Genomic DNA, 15629 nt, shown 5'->3' with positions numbered 1-15629 from the left:
GAGATGTGGGATGAAAGAAGCCACCGGTACACGTAAGTAAATCTCATTGGTCGAAACTCTGGGATGCGCGTGAGAATGAGCGCTTTTTGGGGCGTGCCATTGCTATTAGCTTCTTCTTTTTCTCTACTGCGTACCTGCAGTGTTGACAATGGTTGGCTGTTCCCATGGAGGATTTACCTCCTTGGTTGTGGGCCGATCTCCCTGAATGAGTAGGTGCCAATCATCCCAGGAGCATCATCATCATCATTGTTCCTCAGCAACGGATTGTAGTCGTAAGCGAGCACGTGCTCGAACCCTACGTAAAGGCACATCTGCAGATGTTTAGCATTTGGACATTAATCTTAAATGACATAGTCGTACCACGGCCGTGGTCGTACCTTGAGTGTGTATGGAGTACAGCGCGGAGAAACAGAACAACTTGAATTCAGCTGAAAGTGCACGTTTATTGTGTTCTGTATGCCAACAAAAAAAGAGCCGAAAGCAGACCCGTGGACGTTGTGAACAAACGGTAATTTTCTCCACATCTCTGCGGCTATAATTGGAGGAATGTGAATAAATAGTTCTCGTGGCTTTACGATAACGGCTTGACTCAGGTAAAGTGCAGCGTAGCATAGAGTTCGTTTTCGCCGTAGAACTAGGAAAAGAAACCATTTAAAGGAGCTGGCCGCCACAGAAATTGGAAACTCGGAGGGGAGCTATATTACTCTTTCGAGCTTATGTAGGGGCCATTGGGGCTCGCTGCTCCTCGTGTATGTGTGTTTTTCTGTCGACGAAAGAATTCACACCGCGTTCGTAAACGGAAATCAAAAACAAAAACAAGTTCCGCTTGCAGATTAAGCTTTACATTTTATTCGAGTAACGTCATTTTATCCAGCTCCTCCACACCATGTACAATCGCCGCACGCATAATTAAAATCACAAGAACAAAATTTAGGACCTGCTCATGCTTTTATAGCACCACATCAAAATTACGCACGAACACGCTTTCGGTTTTGGTCTAGCATGTCCTCCGATACGACAATACAAATGTATGTGTAATTAACAGCGCCTTAGAGGCCATAATTTCGCGTTACCTTTTCCCGTCAGAGCGGGAGATATTGTTTACAAGCTCGTACCGCAGGCTGTCTTAACATATTTCGGCGCCAAGTTTGTTGCCAGATACGAGTAAACCCCATAATACTTCAGAAAACTGTCCCACTCCTAAAACACTTTTGTAAAGGCACCATTACATGTGCCAGGTGGCGCTAGCAAACATTCTCATTCAAGGTGTGTGGCGTGCACGTGCGCTTCATATGCTCACGCATGGGAAGAAGAAATAAATAAAATAAAAAAGGATGTGCCGATAAAGAAAAGTTCCTTCCCTCGGAGAGTGATCCCATCTGATTCGGAAGTGATGGCGACAGCCAGTGGCAGTGGAATAAGGCACGGTTCTTCTTGGGTACAGAGGAAGATCAACCTGAGGCCACAGCACCGGGGCGGCCATCTCATAACGGACGAGGTTGTGAAACAAATGCCAGAGATTTCCCAGTTCGCCGTCGGCCTCTTTCACATACAGAGTAAGCAACTGCTCGCACCTTCAGCTTCTCTCGTGTTTGGAGCTTACACGAGACTGCTTTCGACTGGTATAAACTTGCGCGCCTTCCCCTTAATTGACGGTTTCATCGAACTACGTTCGGTGGCATAATTACAGGGTGCTCAATCTGTGCTCTCGTGTGCGATCGTATGCTTTCGGAAAATCCACGAGCTTTAAAAAAACGTCTCAGCCTTCGTCCTTGAAGCGGCCGTAATTATCTGCTGATGTTCGCGTGATTTTATCTCATCTCATCCGTCGCGTCTCCCCTGCACACATCCGCGTCTGCCCTGTCGCTTTATAGAAAGTTATGTGTGGACAACATATTTTGATGCTTTGTACCCGCTGTACTCACTGCCGTGGTGAATCCACGCGGATTCGCCTCTTCGCTGTATTTCGCACCCGTTTACGATATCAGTTCAGTACATCGCATTCTTTCTAGGATATCGGTGACACGCCGTTTATAAATCCCAGCCTACTTTACACAGGAAGGACGGAGAGTCAAGGGATACGTTGAGTCCAATGTCTCGTAATGTTTATTAGGCTCCTTATTACCAGTAGTCGTTATCTGTATTTGCTTGATTTGCCTATAGCTGTCCTGGGTGGTATCTCCGGGGTGTTAATATTCGTGACCGGTCTTACTCGAACTTGGTCATTTGGTACCCTAGCTCTCTACTTTCCAAACGCACTGTCAGAACTGTACACTAACTGCATTCTACGAAGTGCTGACGAGAACTGACGAAAAGAGCAAACTCAGCCGTTTAAAAGCTCGATTCCATCGATTAGGTAACAGAGCAGATTGGTAGCTAATATCAGCTTTGTAATTCTGCCGGCAAGGATATAAACGTAACTGTGCAAATGAGTACGAAGAGCGCCTTTCTAAAGCGAATCTAAAGGAAAGCACCCTAGTTAGAATAGAGTAGTGTACAAGTGAGGGAATTCAGCCGCACTGTTATGTTTTACCAAAAAAAGAAAAAAAAAAGAAAAAGCTAACTGTGCGAGTCCTTCCAGCACACAAGTGGCGCTCTTAGTAAAACAGCAGGTGTCATAATGGTAGTGTGTGCCGTTCTGACACGTTAGGAAACAGCTTCACTGCCCTAGACATTGGCTTTATCAAACATTGATGCCGGTGAGATGAAACCTGTGAGATGGTAGGCATGTAATGGGGAATGTTTATACCTGACCATACTTGTCAGGCACCATTATTGGCTGCTCACATACTTGCCAGGCTACACAGCAACATAAACATCTAATATCCAAAGTGTCCTCAGTAGTGTTAGTTATGTAGTCTTTATAGAGCAGTAACCTGATGCCTTTCATATTCATTTTATGAAATGCTCAGGTTGTCAAAATTATTCTGGAGTGCCCCACTATGACCTGCCTTATGATCCTATTGTGTGTAGTTCTGACACCTAAAACCCACAATTTAATTCATTTCCACATTTCTGTTATTGCTGAACCATTGGTTGCTGTCATTTCATTCATGCTACTGTCTCTTTTTGCTACTATTCTTACCATAGAGGCTTCCTGCTTTTTCATACTGTGCATTCTCAGTCATTAAAAGTGTGCTAATAATAGGGCATGCTTCTCTTTAGGCAAAAACTGCACTGTACTTCTGCACATCATTTCTCTTGTTTTTTATATCGATCATGTTGGCCCACTATGTGAAGTCGAAGTCTAAATAAAATGCTGTCTTTTAAACGAGGTACTAACAGTAAAAGCAAGAATGGCGGCCCGTGTTACTTGGCTGTCGCTATGATAATGGCTTATATTCAAAGTTGTTTCATTCTCATTCATTTTTTTCTTTAGGAAAGCAGTTCTATTGATATCTCAAAATATCATAGTGGCCTTGGAATAATTTTATTTTTATGACTATGCATGTGCACATCTGTTTTAGTGGAAGAAACAATGAAATTGAGAGTTTGATGGAAACCCGTCTGGTTGGGATGAAACATGAAGAAGGTACACCGACTAAATAAAAGATTAAAAAGAAAGACAAGACGTTTCGGCTCCCATACAGAAACCTTGTTCACAATGACGCCAGTCGACTAGAAGTGTCTCTTATGTAGGCTTCAGCACGTGATGCAAGCACCGCGCATAGGATGAGGGGAGGTCACCATCATTATGAATAAGTGTGTGCCTTGTAGATGGTATTTTGAGTCCTGTGATTTCCAACTTCTTTCCCTCCTGATGATACTAGCATTCATCCAGTCAAATGGCATGCTCTGTCATAGCTGCATGCTCCGCCTATGCATTAGATGCCACTTTCTTCTTATCCACATAGTTCTAATGTTGGCGCAGGCGCTGTATAAATTTGCCAGCCTCGTCCTATGCTCAGGGCTTGCATCACGTGCTGACGCCTATATAAGAGACACTTCTAGTCGATTGGCCTCATTGTGAACAAGGCTTCCGTAGGAAAGCCGAAGAGTCTTGTCTTTTCTTTTAAACTTTTATTTGGTCGGTGTACCTTCTTTCCTCGTGGAAGAAACAATGTACATTCTAGTGTGCAGCAAAATGACAGGATGTCATTATGCTCAGCCTTTTTACAGGATACTTCATTACATTAATTTTCCACCAGGAAACTTCTTTGATGTTATGTCGTGACAGGAGCAGCTTGTTATTGGCAGTGGCCTGACTACTCGTGCATTATGATTCCCGCCTGCTTGTTTATTTCACACTTGTCGTCCTAAAGGCTCACTGAAGTTGTGTTATTATATGTGGACAGTGCAAGATAAAGCAATTGCATAGTCGTCATGAATGTTGCCCAGAGGTTCTTCAAACAGCTTGCTTATACAAAGGATTATTAACATCAGTATAGCCTAGCATGAAAAGTGTTTCTTAGACGTGCTGTTTTTCTCTAAGTGCAGTAACATAGCTTCCCTTCAATTACTTCTGAATATGCTGGTCATCTTCGTGTGCCTGGTGTATGGCAGGTGCCGATTGTTTACTTATGGGCCATACACATAATTTCTTTTTTCAAATTATTCAGTTTAAGGTAAAAATGAAGTAAACACATCAAGCTGTGTCCAGGTGTAACATTACGGCATTAAGAAAAACACCACTGTACAAAATTTGCAGTGATGCAAAAGTTACCATTTTACTTGCGAATTAAGTTATATCGTTACCTGTGTAAAGCCCGGACTAAATCTTAGAGTGTGTTATGCTTCTTCCAAGGCTGGTACCTTTGTTGTGATGTAACACCATTTTTAATCCAGTGTTTCAGCCAAATTAACAGTTGCTTGCTTGTAATGACACTTGCTGTAATGTTGCATGCCAATGCGTTTACATTTTTCAGACCTCTTGCAGTTATTTTAAATTGGCAGATGACATGTCTTTCCTCTGTTGACCTGCTTGATCTCTTTTTAATTCTGGTGCTTTTTACGTGTACTGGATTTACTTTTTCTTATCTCCAAGTTGAAAAAGTTGTTCTTAACGCACATCTTTCACTTGGTTTCAGTTATGCACACATCTGCAAGTTTGGCATTGAATGAGGTAAGCTTATCTCCAACATCATATTTTTATAGGCACATATTCATTCTAAAAAGACAGGGCGTGCAAACACGGACACAAGAAAGAAGTCAGGACACCACAAACGCTGGCGTTTGTGCTGTCCTGACTTCTTTCTTGTGTCCGTGTTTGCACGCCCTGTCTTTTTAGAATGAATACTTACCAACTAGCTCAGCTCTCTGTTATTTTTATAGGCACCATTTCTTGTCGTGCTAACACTGTCATTTTCTATTTTTCCTTTTGCTTTTTTTTTCCCTAGAACTGGGATCCAGACGTTCGGTGAGTTTATTATTAATTATACTTTTTGCATGTGACATACGCAGAATATGTAGCACTGTGTACGTTTTGTGCGCGTTGTGTACTAAGAAGCTTAGTAATTGCAAGGTGTGCTAAGGTATGTATAGCTATAATATAGTAAGGCTTGTACCTTGCTTTCTTTATCAATCAGCAGCAGCTTGAATCTGTGCTGTGAATGCAACTTGTTCTCATGGTACTTTGTCTGATGTGCATTTGTATGCAATGCAGGTAGTCTGGAAGCATCAGACACGTATTGCTTACTGATCTTGAATGTTTTGCCTGCTTCTGAATCTTTTTGTGTAACTTCACTGTATTCTTTTGCCTAATTTTAAAACAGTCGCTCTTTTTTCAGTGTACTGACATCTGATACATTACTAACGCACAAGTTTTTTGGCATTATTGTTGTTTGCACACACTTTTTCATTATTGGAAAAGGAATATGCAATCTCTCCATATTAATCGGACTTGCTCGTTCTAAGAGTTTGCTGATGCATCAACTGTTTCAATGTTGTCCAACTCTTATGCACTTTCAGAGATGATGTAGAGAACTTCATGAATAAATTAGTACCGGAGGTAAGCACAGTGACAGCTTCAAAATTCACGAAGCAACCTTTATTATGTTGACCTGCATGAGCGAATATTTTCTTTTTATGCATTTACAGAACCTACCTTACCAGCACTCCTGTGAAGGTCCTGATGACATGGTGAGATACTCTTCAATGATCGAGCCTGTGTACTTACCGTATGTTTGCTTTTTCATGGAAGTTCGCAAAACTTGCATAGATGACATGGTGTCTGTGGATGTTATGAGTAAACGTTGATCGTTGTAAACATGTGGCTTCTTGTGTTTGTCTGAAGCAGGTAGTGCAGTGTCAGTACATTGTGCAGCTAGCTACTAGTCGGTTAGTCGGTGTTTTGAACCTAATATGTACAAAGTGCATTTTCGGAATTTAAAAAGAGGAACATGTACCGATCGTTTCCAACAAAAAGTGCTTAAGTTTCAAACACTTGTGTGAAACCGTACTGTGTTTTTGTCATAACGACTTGAGAAAAGTTTTTCCCTATGCTCTTGCTTAGTTTTCTCACCAACCTCACATATTATGACCCACCTTGTTCAATGTAAAACACAATGGAAGTGTTGCTGTGCCGGTTTGTTAATCAAGACAGAGAGAGAGAGAGAGAGTGATGTCTTTGTCTGGGGGCTCTTTGTGGTGCCTACATCACACCCCTAGTGATAGCTCGCTCAAACAACAGAAACCAAGAATCCATCACCATACGTTGCCAAAAGTGGCGCAGGTGTTTGAAAGGACTGGTGGTACCACGCCATTGGTTTGATAACACTTATGGCGATGGATTCTGATAGAGGAAATTTCGCATGTGTTTGCATGTGCTTTTCATAAAAGTCCCGGCAAGTAACAGTGCTAACCTTGAAGAGTTATATTGAATGATCAGCACCATAAAGTGCGGTCATGGTTAGAAATTTAAATGCTCTGCGTAAAAACCCAAACCATCATACAGGTCATAGAGGAAAATAATGAGAGGGAAAATTGACAACTACCCATCTGTAGCACAAAGCTACAACACATCTGTATGGATTTCCTTGTATGAAAATAATGTTTGGGAAGGAGCATGATGTCAGGCAGATCTACTGTTATTATACAGTCATCAGAGGAGGTTGCCTTAGCAAAGCAGGAGTTCTAGTATACATTGACCTTCCTAACACACTGTGCAATTTCAGGATTTTAACCCATCAGATACCAGATGCAGTGAATGGCTAAGCATAAAAACAAAGGCCAAATTTCTGAAGCTGGTGATTCAGTGGGTGAGAACTAACACTAGTTTAAAGAAAACCTATTTGTAGATGGTGCTGCAGCAAACTTACACTTGACATGTTTATATAAATGTGGTCGATAGATGGCACTAGGTGTCAACTGCAGGTTAATTTAATCAAAGTTTTTTGTGTATACCTGTAGAATGCTGGTGTGCATGTAACGATCATTCTCACACCTACGCGTCATAAATTAGTGCAGTGAGCTCATTGGCCATGTCACATCACTCGGAAACATGGGCAAACAAAATTCACAAGTGTAGTGCTAAGTGTGCAGTGCAAAAAGCAAAAAATAAAGCACTAACAAGTGAGAGTGTGCAAATATGTTGCTGATGTTTAGATTGCAGTGTGTTTGGAGCTTTTCCATACAAAAATGAACCTGTTGACTGGTAATTAAGGTTCTGAACTGAAAAGTGCTTCTTTATATATTAAATAAAAATTATTTGTCTTCATTTTCCAGTGTATATTTCTGTAGAACATTATTATGTAACAAGCGTGACAGTGAAATTTTTTCATAGCACACTTTCAGAGCATAAATACTGTATTTACACGATTGTAACACGACCACGATTTTAACGCGGGGGGTGACTTTTCATTGTGTCCCGGTAGAAAGAAATAGTTATTTCACTATTGTAACGCGAGGGTCGACTTTAGGTAGCAAAAATCTGGAAAGAAACTCGCGTTACATTCGAGCAAATGCAGTAGTTGGTATGGAGGGGCGTGCAGGGTTTATAATAAATTTGGTAGTGATGGGGCTGAAAGCCCGTAGTTCAGTACTGTTGTCGGTGTTTCCTCACATTCGCATAGAAAACAGCGATCCCACTGCTTGGCAATGCAAGGTGTTTGATACTGCTGCTGAAAAGCCGCTCTTCTGCTTCTGATCTTTTCTCTCGTTGCAGCCTGCCCATATCAAGGCTATTCTGTTTGGGTCGAGCCTGTCCATTCCGATCACGGATGGCAAGCTCAACCTGGGCACCTGGCAGGGCATCTGGCTCTGTGAGCATAGAAACAGGGCAGGTCAGTGGACCTTCTTGGTGAAGCACACCTTAGACTCATATATTCCCCTCCCCTTCATTTGCACGTATATGTTTTGTATTGTCTTTTTAACCCTTTGTGGTCTGAAACCCTTACCCACCTTCCGTCTGTGCCGGTCTGAAACTAAAGAAAGCAGAGCTCAAGTAAAAGAAGTTTACTCACTCTTCTAGAGATGGCACATAATGCAGTGAGAAAATGCGCGTGTGGATCAACCACGAAAGAACTTGTTGAGCAGTGCCCGACCACGGACCACTGCGGCCGTGTTGTGTTGTTGGGAGGAGCCCAACAACGGACCTCAAAAGGTTAATTTTCTGTGCCTGTGTAGTAAAGCAGCTGCTTCAATAGAGTATTGTTAAAGCAAGTTGGAAAAATTTACTCTGTGTACAAGTGTAGAATTGCAATAAATAACATGGAGTGCTCTGTAGATTACTGCTTGTATCATTCCGTACATACCTACAAAGATTTATGCCTTCAAGTTTAAGTTTTCGACCAAAAACCAGCAACACGAACATGTGTCTGTATATGAAGATCACCTACCTGAACTACGTGGAAGGTGCTTGACGTCGCGGAAATGAGCAAATGCAATTGGATGGGAGGCCTGTGCAAATTTTCTTTGGGTAGTACAGCGACGGCTGTGGGCGAAGCTTATATTTATTCTAAGGCTGTAACAGACTATGGTCATTCAGTCTCGCAGCACACAACAAGAGGTGACGAGTGGCCAAGATAGTAATATGAGAAGTGTTGCTTGCGTCTAGAATCATCTTCGACGATTTCTAGGTAATTTTCATTCCCTCTCAAAACTGAGCTGTGGCGCTGCTTTTTTTTTTCAGGCTCCAGAAAAGTGGTGGTGACAATCAATGGCTCCTTGAAAGACTGAAGGGTAGGGTGGTGTGATGACTACACAGACTTTGCCCCGAGGCAGCCACAAGACGCTCTTTGTGGGATTGCAGTGATTGAGGGTGAAATTGTGCTGTAGCTGTGCCAGGGCAGTGTGAAAGCAAGGAGAGCCCACGGAGTACACGGCTTCTCACCGCCGCCACCACCAGCACCAGCACCACCACCACCGTCACGAAAACAGAGCAACCACTGCCACGGACGTCAGCGACCAGCGAAGGCATCACCCCGGGCTGCTTTTCTGCAGGCACAGAAGAAATTTGAAAGGACACTTACGTATCCCTTGTCATCCAGCTTGCTATCGATTACTTTCTTGTGTCACTTTTCTTTTTATTATTTACATTGATGTTCGTTGATCGTCGGTGCTATGTACTTCATCTTATTCTAACACTTGTGCAACTGTGCTGCCTTAATGCAAAGCGACAACTTGTTTGGCAACCATCTTGTCATCATTCTGTTTGATATTCACATTGTGTCAGCTTTGAAGCTATGGTTTTTAGATGTGGCAGATGAAATTAGCATCGGTTGATTTGAACTAACAGGAAGTTTTTTTTTCCCTCCGAAAACAGATGATGTTACGACTACAGCCCCTTTATGTCTGCGGTTTAGACATATGCTTCAAGGACGAGGTCAGTGGTTATTGAGACATCCATCTGTTTGGACACTTTTCGCCTCACAACCACTTACATGGAGCTGTTGGCACCTGCGGGTGCAATTGGGAATAGATGGACAGCTCTCTCTGTGACCTGTGTGCCTGTGCAACTGTGCTACAGCACTAGAGTGTTTATTGGCATTTTCCTTTTGCGACTCCTTTACTTTACACATTCCCCCTTTGGCATGAAGGTTCTCAGTGACCTGTCGCAACAATGAGGAGCCACTAGACGTAGACCTTTCGACACTGACATCACCTCTGCGCTGCGAATGCAGGCTTGTAATTAATTGACCATGCTAATTGTGTACATACTTCTGGTAGCACGGTCACCAATTTCCTAACATTAGTAGGACGCTCTGGTTGAGTCCATTGAAGTGACACCATGGTTGTTGCTTACAGTACTAGTCTATCGGTCTCTCTCTCCCTTTTTGTACCACGCAGTAATTTCAGGGTTGTGCAAAATGACGATAGTTGTTTTCGTGAACGAAGCCTCGATGGCAGTGTTGGCCATTTTGCCGGCCACAAAAAATGTAGTGTATATCCGAGGAGCGATCCCACTTAGTGTGCACTTGGAAACGTTTGGGCGCTGAGCCCCCTTGTTGTAGGACTTGTCATGGTCTGATGCATTCGGTTGTGCTGGGCAGACGATGAAGTGAGCAATGCCCTTTATGTGCAAGGTGTCTGCAAAGTCCTGCCATTACTTTTCTACTCTGCTGTCTAGCGCCTCTCATGCTGAGCTGCTTGTACATAGCGCGGTCAGAGTGGCACATAGCGCAGGACTAGCGTACTTTGTTTTGAGCGAAACGTATCCACGCCAAGCTTTGGTCAATTTTTGTGCCAGAGCTTGTTCCAGAGCTGTGCCAGAGCTCCGTGTGTTCTGTAAAGATTTCAGTTCGGTCTTGAGACCACTGTGGGAAACTGACGCAAACACAGCCTGTGCCCTTTACAAAGGCATTGGGAAGCAGGAGTGAAAATTTTGCGATTCCCTACGGAATGACGCTGCATTTTACATGACTTGTGTGTAAGTCGTGTAAAAAAGTGCCCACAGTTTTCTGGCCATATTGGAGGGTCTTTGCCGTTGAAGTCCATGAGGAAAAATGTAGCGGCTTATAAAATCGGGCACACAGATGGTGGCACTGCTACTCATTATTGCGAACTACACCGCCTCCCCCCCCCCCCCCTTTTTTTTTCATGTAATGTGGGCCCAGCATTTTTGACAATGCTTATCGTTATTTTCTATACAGTTATGAAGGCATTTGTTTTTTATGTAGATATGATGCTGGAACAAAACTAATATAGATATACCATCTGGCTGTAATGTAGATGTAATGCTTAGTTGCAAACTGTTTTCCCACCATTAGCAGCGACTACAAATAATGGGTACGCATGTGGTTTGTAAATGTCAGTCTTCAAATGTTCTTGCAGTGGCTACCATCAGAGACTGGATGTTAAAGGCAAATATCGATTCACTTAAAGCACACACGAAGATCAGTAGTACTATCTGCTTCCATCTAATTTTTACATTAGTTAAACTTTGCCTTTTCTTCAACATTAAAAGAGGCGAAGCAGGGATTGTAAACCTTAGAATTAGCAAGCTTTTGAAAAGTGGAAATGAATGTTGCGTCTGCCAGAAAGCATTTATGGAAACTGCCAAATTATCATATTGAGTTGTAAGGCCAACGGTTACAAAATTACGGTTTCTTAGCCTGTACAGCTTACCATATAGCATACTGATGTCATGAGCTGGCATAGTGGGTTAATTTACCTGCACACAGAAAAAAATTGGTGTGTGGAAAAATCCTCACAAGTGGATTTAACTAGCTGCCACTCTCCTCCTAACTCTGTCATATATACATACCTATTTGTTACAAAGGCAGTCTTTAAAATATATGCATATATTAGCATATCAGAAATACTTCCTTCTGAGCCAATTTTACTGTCTAATAAAACTATCCAAAAGTGATTATTGGCTGCATCAACATCCCTTTCTGCTAAGCATAATTGCTTCACTGATATTTTTGCAACGTGCTCACTACTCTGCTAGCCAAATGCCATCTCTGTGTATGTGGTGTAAATTTGTACTAGTGAAAATGTATCGGAACACTTTAAATCAGAAGTAGGCGTTGGATGTTGTGCACTTCTGTGCAACAGCAGTTACGGAACTTTTCAGAAAGCGCAGTGTCGTTATGAGATGTGATTACTGCGTCAAACTCCGTGCGAAAATCTCTGATGACATGACAGCTTGCTGGTGTGCTTGGGAACTTGCAGCAAGTGCAATTGGTACAAAAATTGAGGAAGATAAAAGGGTGCCTGTGTTCCTCGTGATTGCATGGGTTTCAAAAAAAAAATTTCACGCACAAATTAGCCCTGTTACGTTGGCAACACGTGACGTGACAGTGGTAATACGTTGGTCAACTGTCCCCGACGCACATCGAACTGTCCATTGCAGCCTTCTCATTACTTGCACCACCAAGAAAGATTGATGCGCATTTTTTTTTTTTTTTTTGCTCCTGCACAAGCTTCTAGATGTGACAGTGCTTGCTTGCTTGCTTGTTTGTTTGTTTTTGTCTCCATGGTGATACTTGTCTTGGATGTGTTGAAAGTTCTGTATGCAGTGTTGTGATTCCTTGCGTTTTCCATGTTTGTATAGAAATTATGCAGAGTTGACATGGAATCTGCGTCATTTTCGTATGAGTAATACAGAAAGCTATGAAACTGTGACTAGATGCAGAAGTGCATCACTATAGTTCTCTGTAGGGTTTTGTCGCGACGTGAAGATGATACAGAAAAATTTATGACGCATGTAATCTTTATTTGGTCAAGAAAACTACGACAGCGGGCAGCAGCCATTATGCAATGTGCAATGTATGTATACTGGTGTGGATGGTAGGAGTGGTAGAGCCTGTGAAAGTAGCTGAAGCTGTTGTGAGGGGGTGTGTGGGACTCTTTATGTCTCGTTTGTTCGTTCCTGCAGAAGCTGTTGCTGTGCTATATTGCTCGAACTTTTGCTCTTCTATAACAGTGTAAAAAACTTAGTAAAATGAATTGCCGAATTTTTTATAGCTCATTTGGCACATTAGTGAAAGAAAGACCGAATTTTTATTCTTTACTGTCCTTGCCATTTTACTAGTGCAATAGAATTAATGAGATCCCTGTGGCTGTGTGTTGTGGTGCGCTTGAACTTTTGTCATCCACTTCATAGAGCGCTGAAGACTATATATTATGGTCATTACCTAAGACGGTTAAGTTTTTAAAAATTATGGTCAATAGGTTTTCACCGTATTCACAAAAACTTAACTAAAATAAATATGTGTCTTCGGGTATATTTAAGCTATGCAGGATTACCCGAGGATGCAGTAAACAAATCAAAACTTGCCAATATTTTTCTGCTTTGCAGCGGCTCCTGACTGAATGAGAGCAGTTTTGGTGACAGTCATTTGTTGCACATTGCATGTTTAGGGAAAGAGCAAAGCTTGAGGAGATGAAAAATTCTTGAACACAGTGTTGCCGGAGCCAACATTTTGACATGCGGACTTGCCTTCTTCGAGTTACAGCATTGAAGAAGACAAGTCTGCATGTCGAAACGTTGGCTCCAGCGATACTGTGTTCCAGAATTTTTTGTCAAATCGCATGTTTGTAAGTCGCATGTTTGTGTTTATGAGGTGGGTATTTTCTTGAGGTTCTTCAGTGGCTGCTGGCCTTTTACGCGAGTACATAATTAACTTGGAGCAGCGTGCGTTTCACGTAATTGCTGCTGGCTCTTGCATCCCGTCAGGCTTTCATGTTTTTCGCGCTTCAATGCTGCTGCTCACAGCACACTCACAGCCACACTTCCCAAGCTCCGTACAAGCCCCAATAAGGTGGGCACCCACAACGTGTGGCATTTCATTCACGACAGCAAACTGTCTCGCAGGGAGCACCTTTTGGCTGGACGAGAGCAAAACATATCATTTGAAAGATGTGTTCCAGAAATTTGCTGTTAAAACTTGCTGATTTCTGCGTGTGAACGCGGTTTCTGGGATGTGTGTAGACCGTGTACCTTTATAATGCCGGGGCATGTGTTTGTGTATGTGTGTACAAAATGTGCATTGGTGCAGAGCCACCTTCAGTTTTTCTTTCTCCCCGAGTTTCCAGTGTAGTGCTTTAAAAAAAAATGAGAGAAAGAGGGACACTTTATTGTGAGGCTGTTGCTTGTGAGAGAGGGAGAGAGAAAGAAAAAAAAAATGACAGTAATCCCAACTGTGCCAACGGTCACTGTTACGAGACCAGCAGGCAAACGATGACATAGTTTTGACTGTTGTTCCTACGGCCTCCTTGTTCTAGCTTCCCTTCGGTTCCATGCTGGTTTCTTCTTGCTGTTGCTATAATAACACTTTTTGCTCAAGACCTGAAGGATGCGAAGGCGTTCTTAATCCATTCAACACAAGCAAATGAGGTCTTTTACCCAGTCTTCCTATGAGACCTCTTGCTGTTATTCTTGGGATCTCTCTTTTGTTAAATAAAGGCTCACAGGCATAATTCTCAACTGCTCGCCACGTGTGCTGTGCAGTGAACTCAAAAGGTCGATTACGCTGTCAAGCATTTCCGGTTAAAAAAAAAAGCTGATTGGAGGACATGTCCAAAAAGGACGTCTGATTAAGCGTCATACATAGAAACAGACATCACACTTGCAGAAGCGTGCAGAGCACTGAATGCTTCCACTAGCCCACTTTTACTTAACCGTGTCGCCGTCTGCGGACATTGACAAAACAGCAAGTCTTGCTGTACTTGTTTCCAAGTCTCTTCTCAACCTAGGCATTTAATGCTCCACGAGGCTACTTTTTATGCAATAATAAAGTGTGATTTATTGGTCAACGATGTTCGTCACACCTGTTAATTTTTGTGCATTGCTTCGGTTTATACAGCTGTGCTAGTTTACACTGCAAAAAAAAAAAAAAACAAAAGAGGTACTTAAAACTAAGTTGTTATTGCTAGTGAAGTTGTCATTTGCATGGCAGGTACATCATGCTCATGGTGTAAGGTATATACTCTTCAGGTGAGGACACTCGCGAGACGCGATCGACCAGATAAAGTAACAGTGCCGAGCGCCCATTGGTCCGCTGACGGCAGCGGATACCTATCGGCAGGTTCAGGCCCGTAGCCGGGGCAGGGGGGGGGGTGTCTAGCCCCCCCCACCCCTCGAAATTTCGGTGAAGTACGTGTTTTTACCAAAAATAATGAAAATAGGTGCTTTTCTCAAATAGTCAAGGTTTTCAGCAAGTGCCCCCCCCCGAAAAAAATTCCTAGCCACGGGTCTGGGTGGGATTATGCAACTTCAACACAAAAACGCGTTCCCGTAGCAACTGGTGCTTCGTGGGAAATCTGAACTTCCTAGTCAGCGAACGCGGCTATGGCATGCCAGCAACTACAGTTGGAAACACATGCCACATTTTTCGCGAGCGAAAAATTAGACAAGCGGTGGACGCCAGCGTTGCCGCCGACCACGCTGGTTGTCATAGCAATGATGCAGAAAGCATTTTCTCTAAGTTACGTCTTCCCGCTGATAGGTACCCGCTGCCATCACTGGACCAACAGATGCGTGGCGTTGGTAGCTTATCTGGTCGAACGTGCTCTGCATGCAAGCCGAGAGGTGTCACCACCTGAAGAGTATATCTTACACCGTGATCATGCTACAGCCAAATAGGCAAGCAGCTCTTGTTAACTGTTGGTGCTGGCTAGTGAAAACATTATCGTGAAAACAGGAATGTGGCCCAAAATTTGGGAAAATTATCATGGCATGAAGCATTGGCTGTGCTATGATGCTGAGTGCTATGAGTACCAGCCTGTGGTTGCTGTAGTAAGAGATG

At 42.8% G+C, this 15629-nt stretch overlaps 1 protein-coding gene across 1 annotated transcript; it reads left to right on the top strand.

The window, feature by feature from the left end:
* The first annotated feature begins 3 nt into the window (after positions 1 to 3).
* On the top strand, positions 4 to 14345 carry LOC119385878 (UPF0047 protein YjbQ). The gene is made up of 8 exons (XM_037653247.2): positions 4 to 32; positions 1267 to 1556; positions 5028 to 5062; positions 5337 to 5356; positions 5908 to 5947; positions 6037 to 6078; positions 8102 to 8219; positions 9068 to 14345. Exons 1-8 carry the CDS (start codon positions 4 to 6, stop codon positions 9112 to 9114), a joined length of 621 nt encoding a protein of 206 aa, XP_037509175.1. The 3' UTR covers positions 9115 to 14345.
* Positions 14346 to 15629: the final 1284 nt, after the last annotated feature.

This window comes from Rhipicephalus sanguineus, chromosome 3 (genome assembly GCF_013339695.2).
Source record: "Rhipicephalus sanguineus isolate Rsan-2018 chromosome 3, BIME_Rsan_1.4, whole genome shotgun sequence".
Taxonomy (NCBI): Eukaryota; Metazoa; Arthropoda; class Arachnida; order Ixodida; family Ixodidae; genus Rhipicephalus; species Rhipicephalus sanguineus.
This window is presented reverse-complemented; position numbering and strand designations above follow the sequence as displayed.

Excerpts from the sequence above, each read along its gene's own strand:
- LOC119385878 (XM_037653247.2), top strand. The coding sequence starts at position 4 with ATGTGGGATGAAAGAAGCCACCGGTACAC. Across the intron at positions 33-1,266 it reads GAAAGAAGCCACCGGTACAC|GTGTGTGGCGTGCACGTGCG; the intron begins GTAAGTAAATCT and ends TTCTCATTCAAG. Across the intron at positions 5,357-5,907 it reads AACTGGGATCCAGACGTTCG|AGATGATGTAGAGAACTTCA; the intron begins GTGAGTTTATTA and ends ATGCACTTTCAG.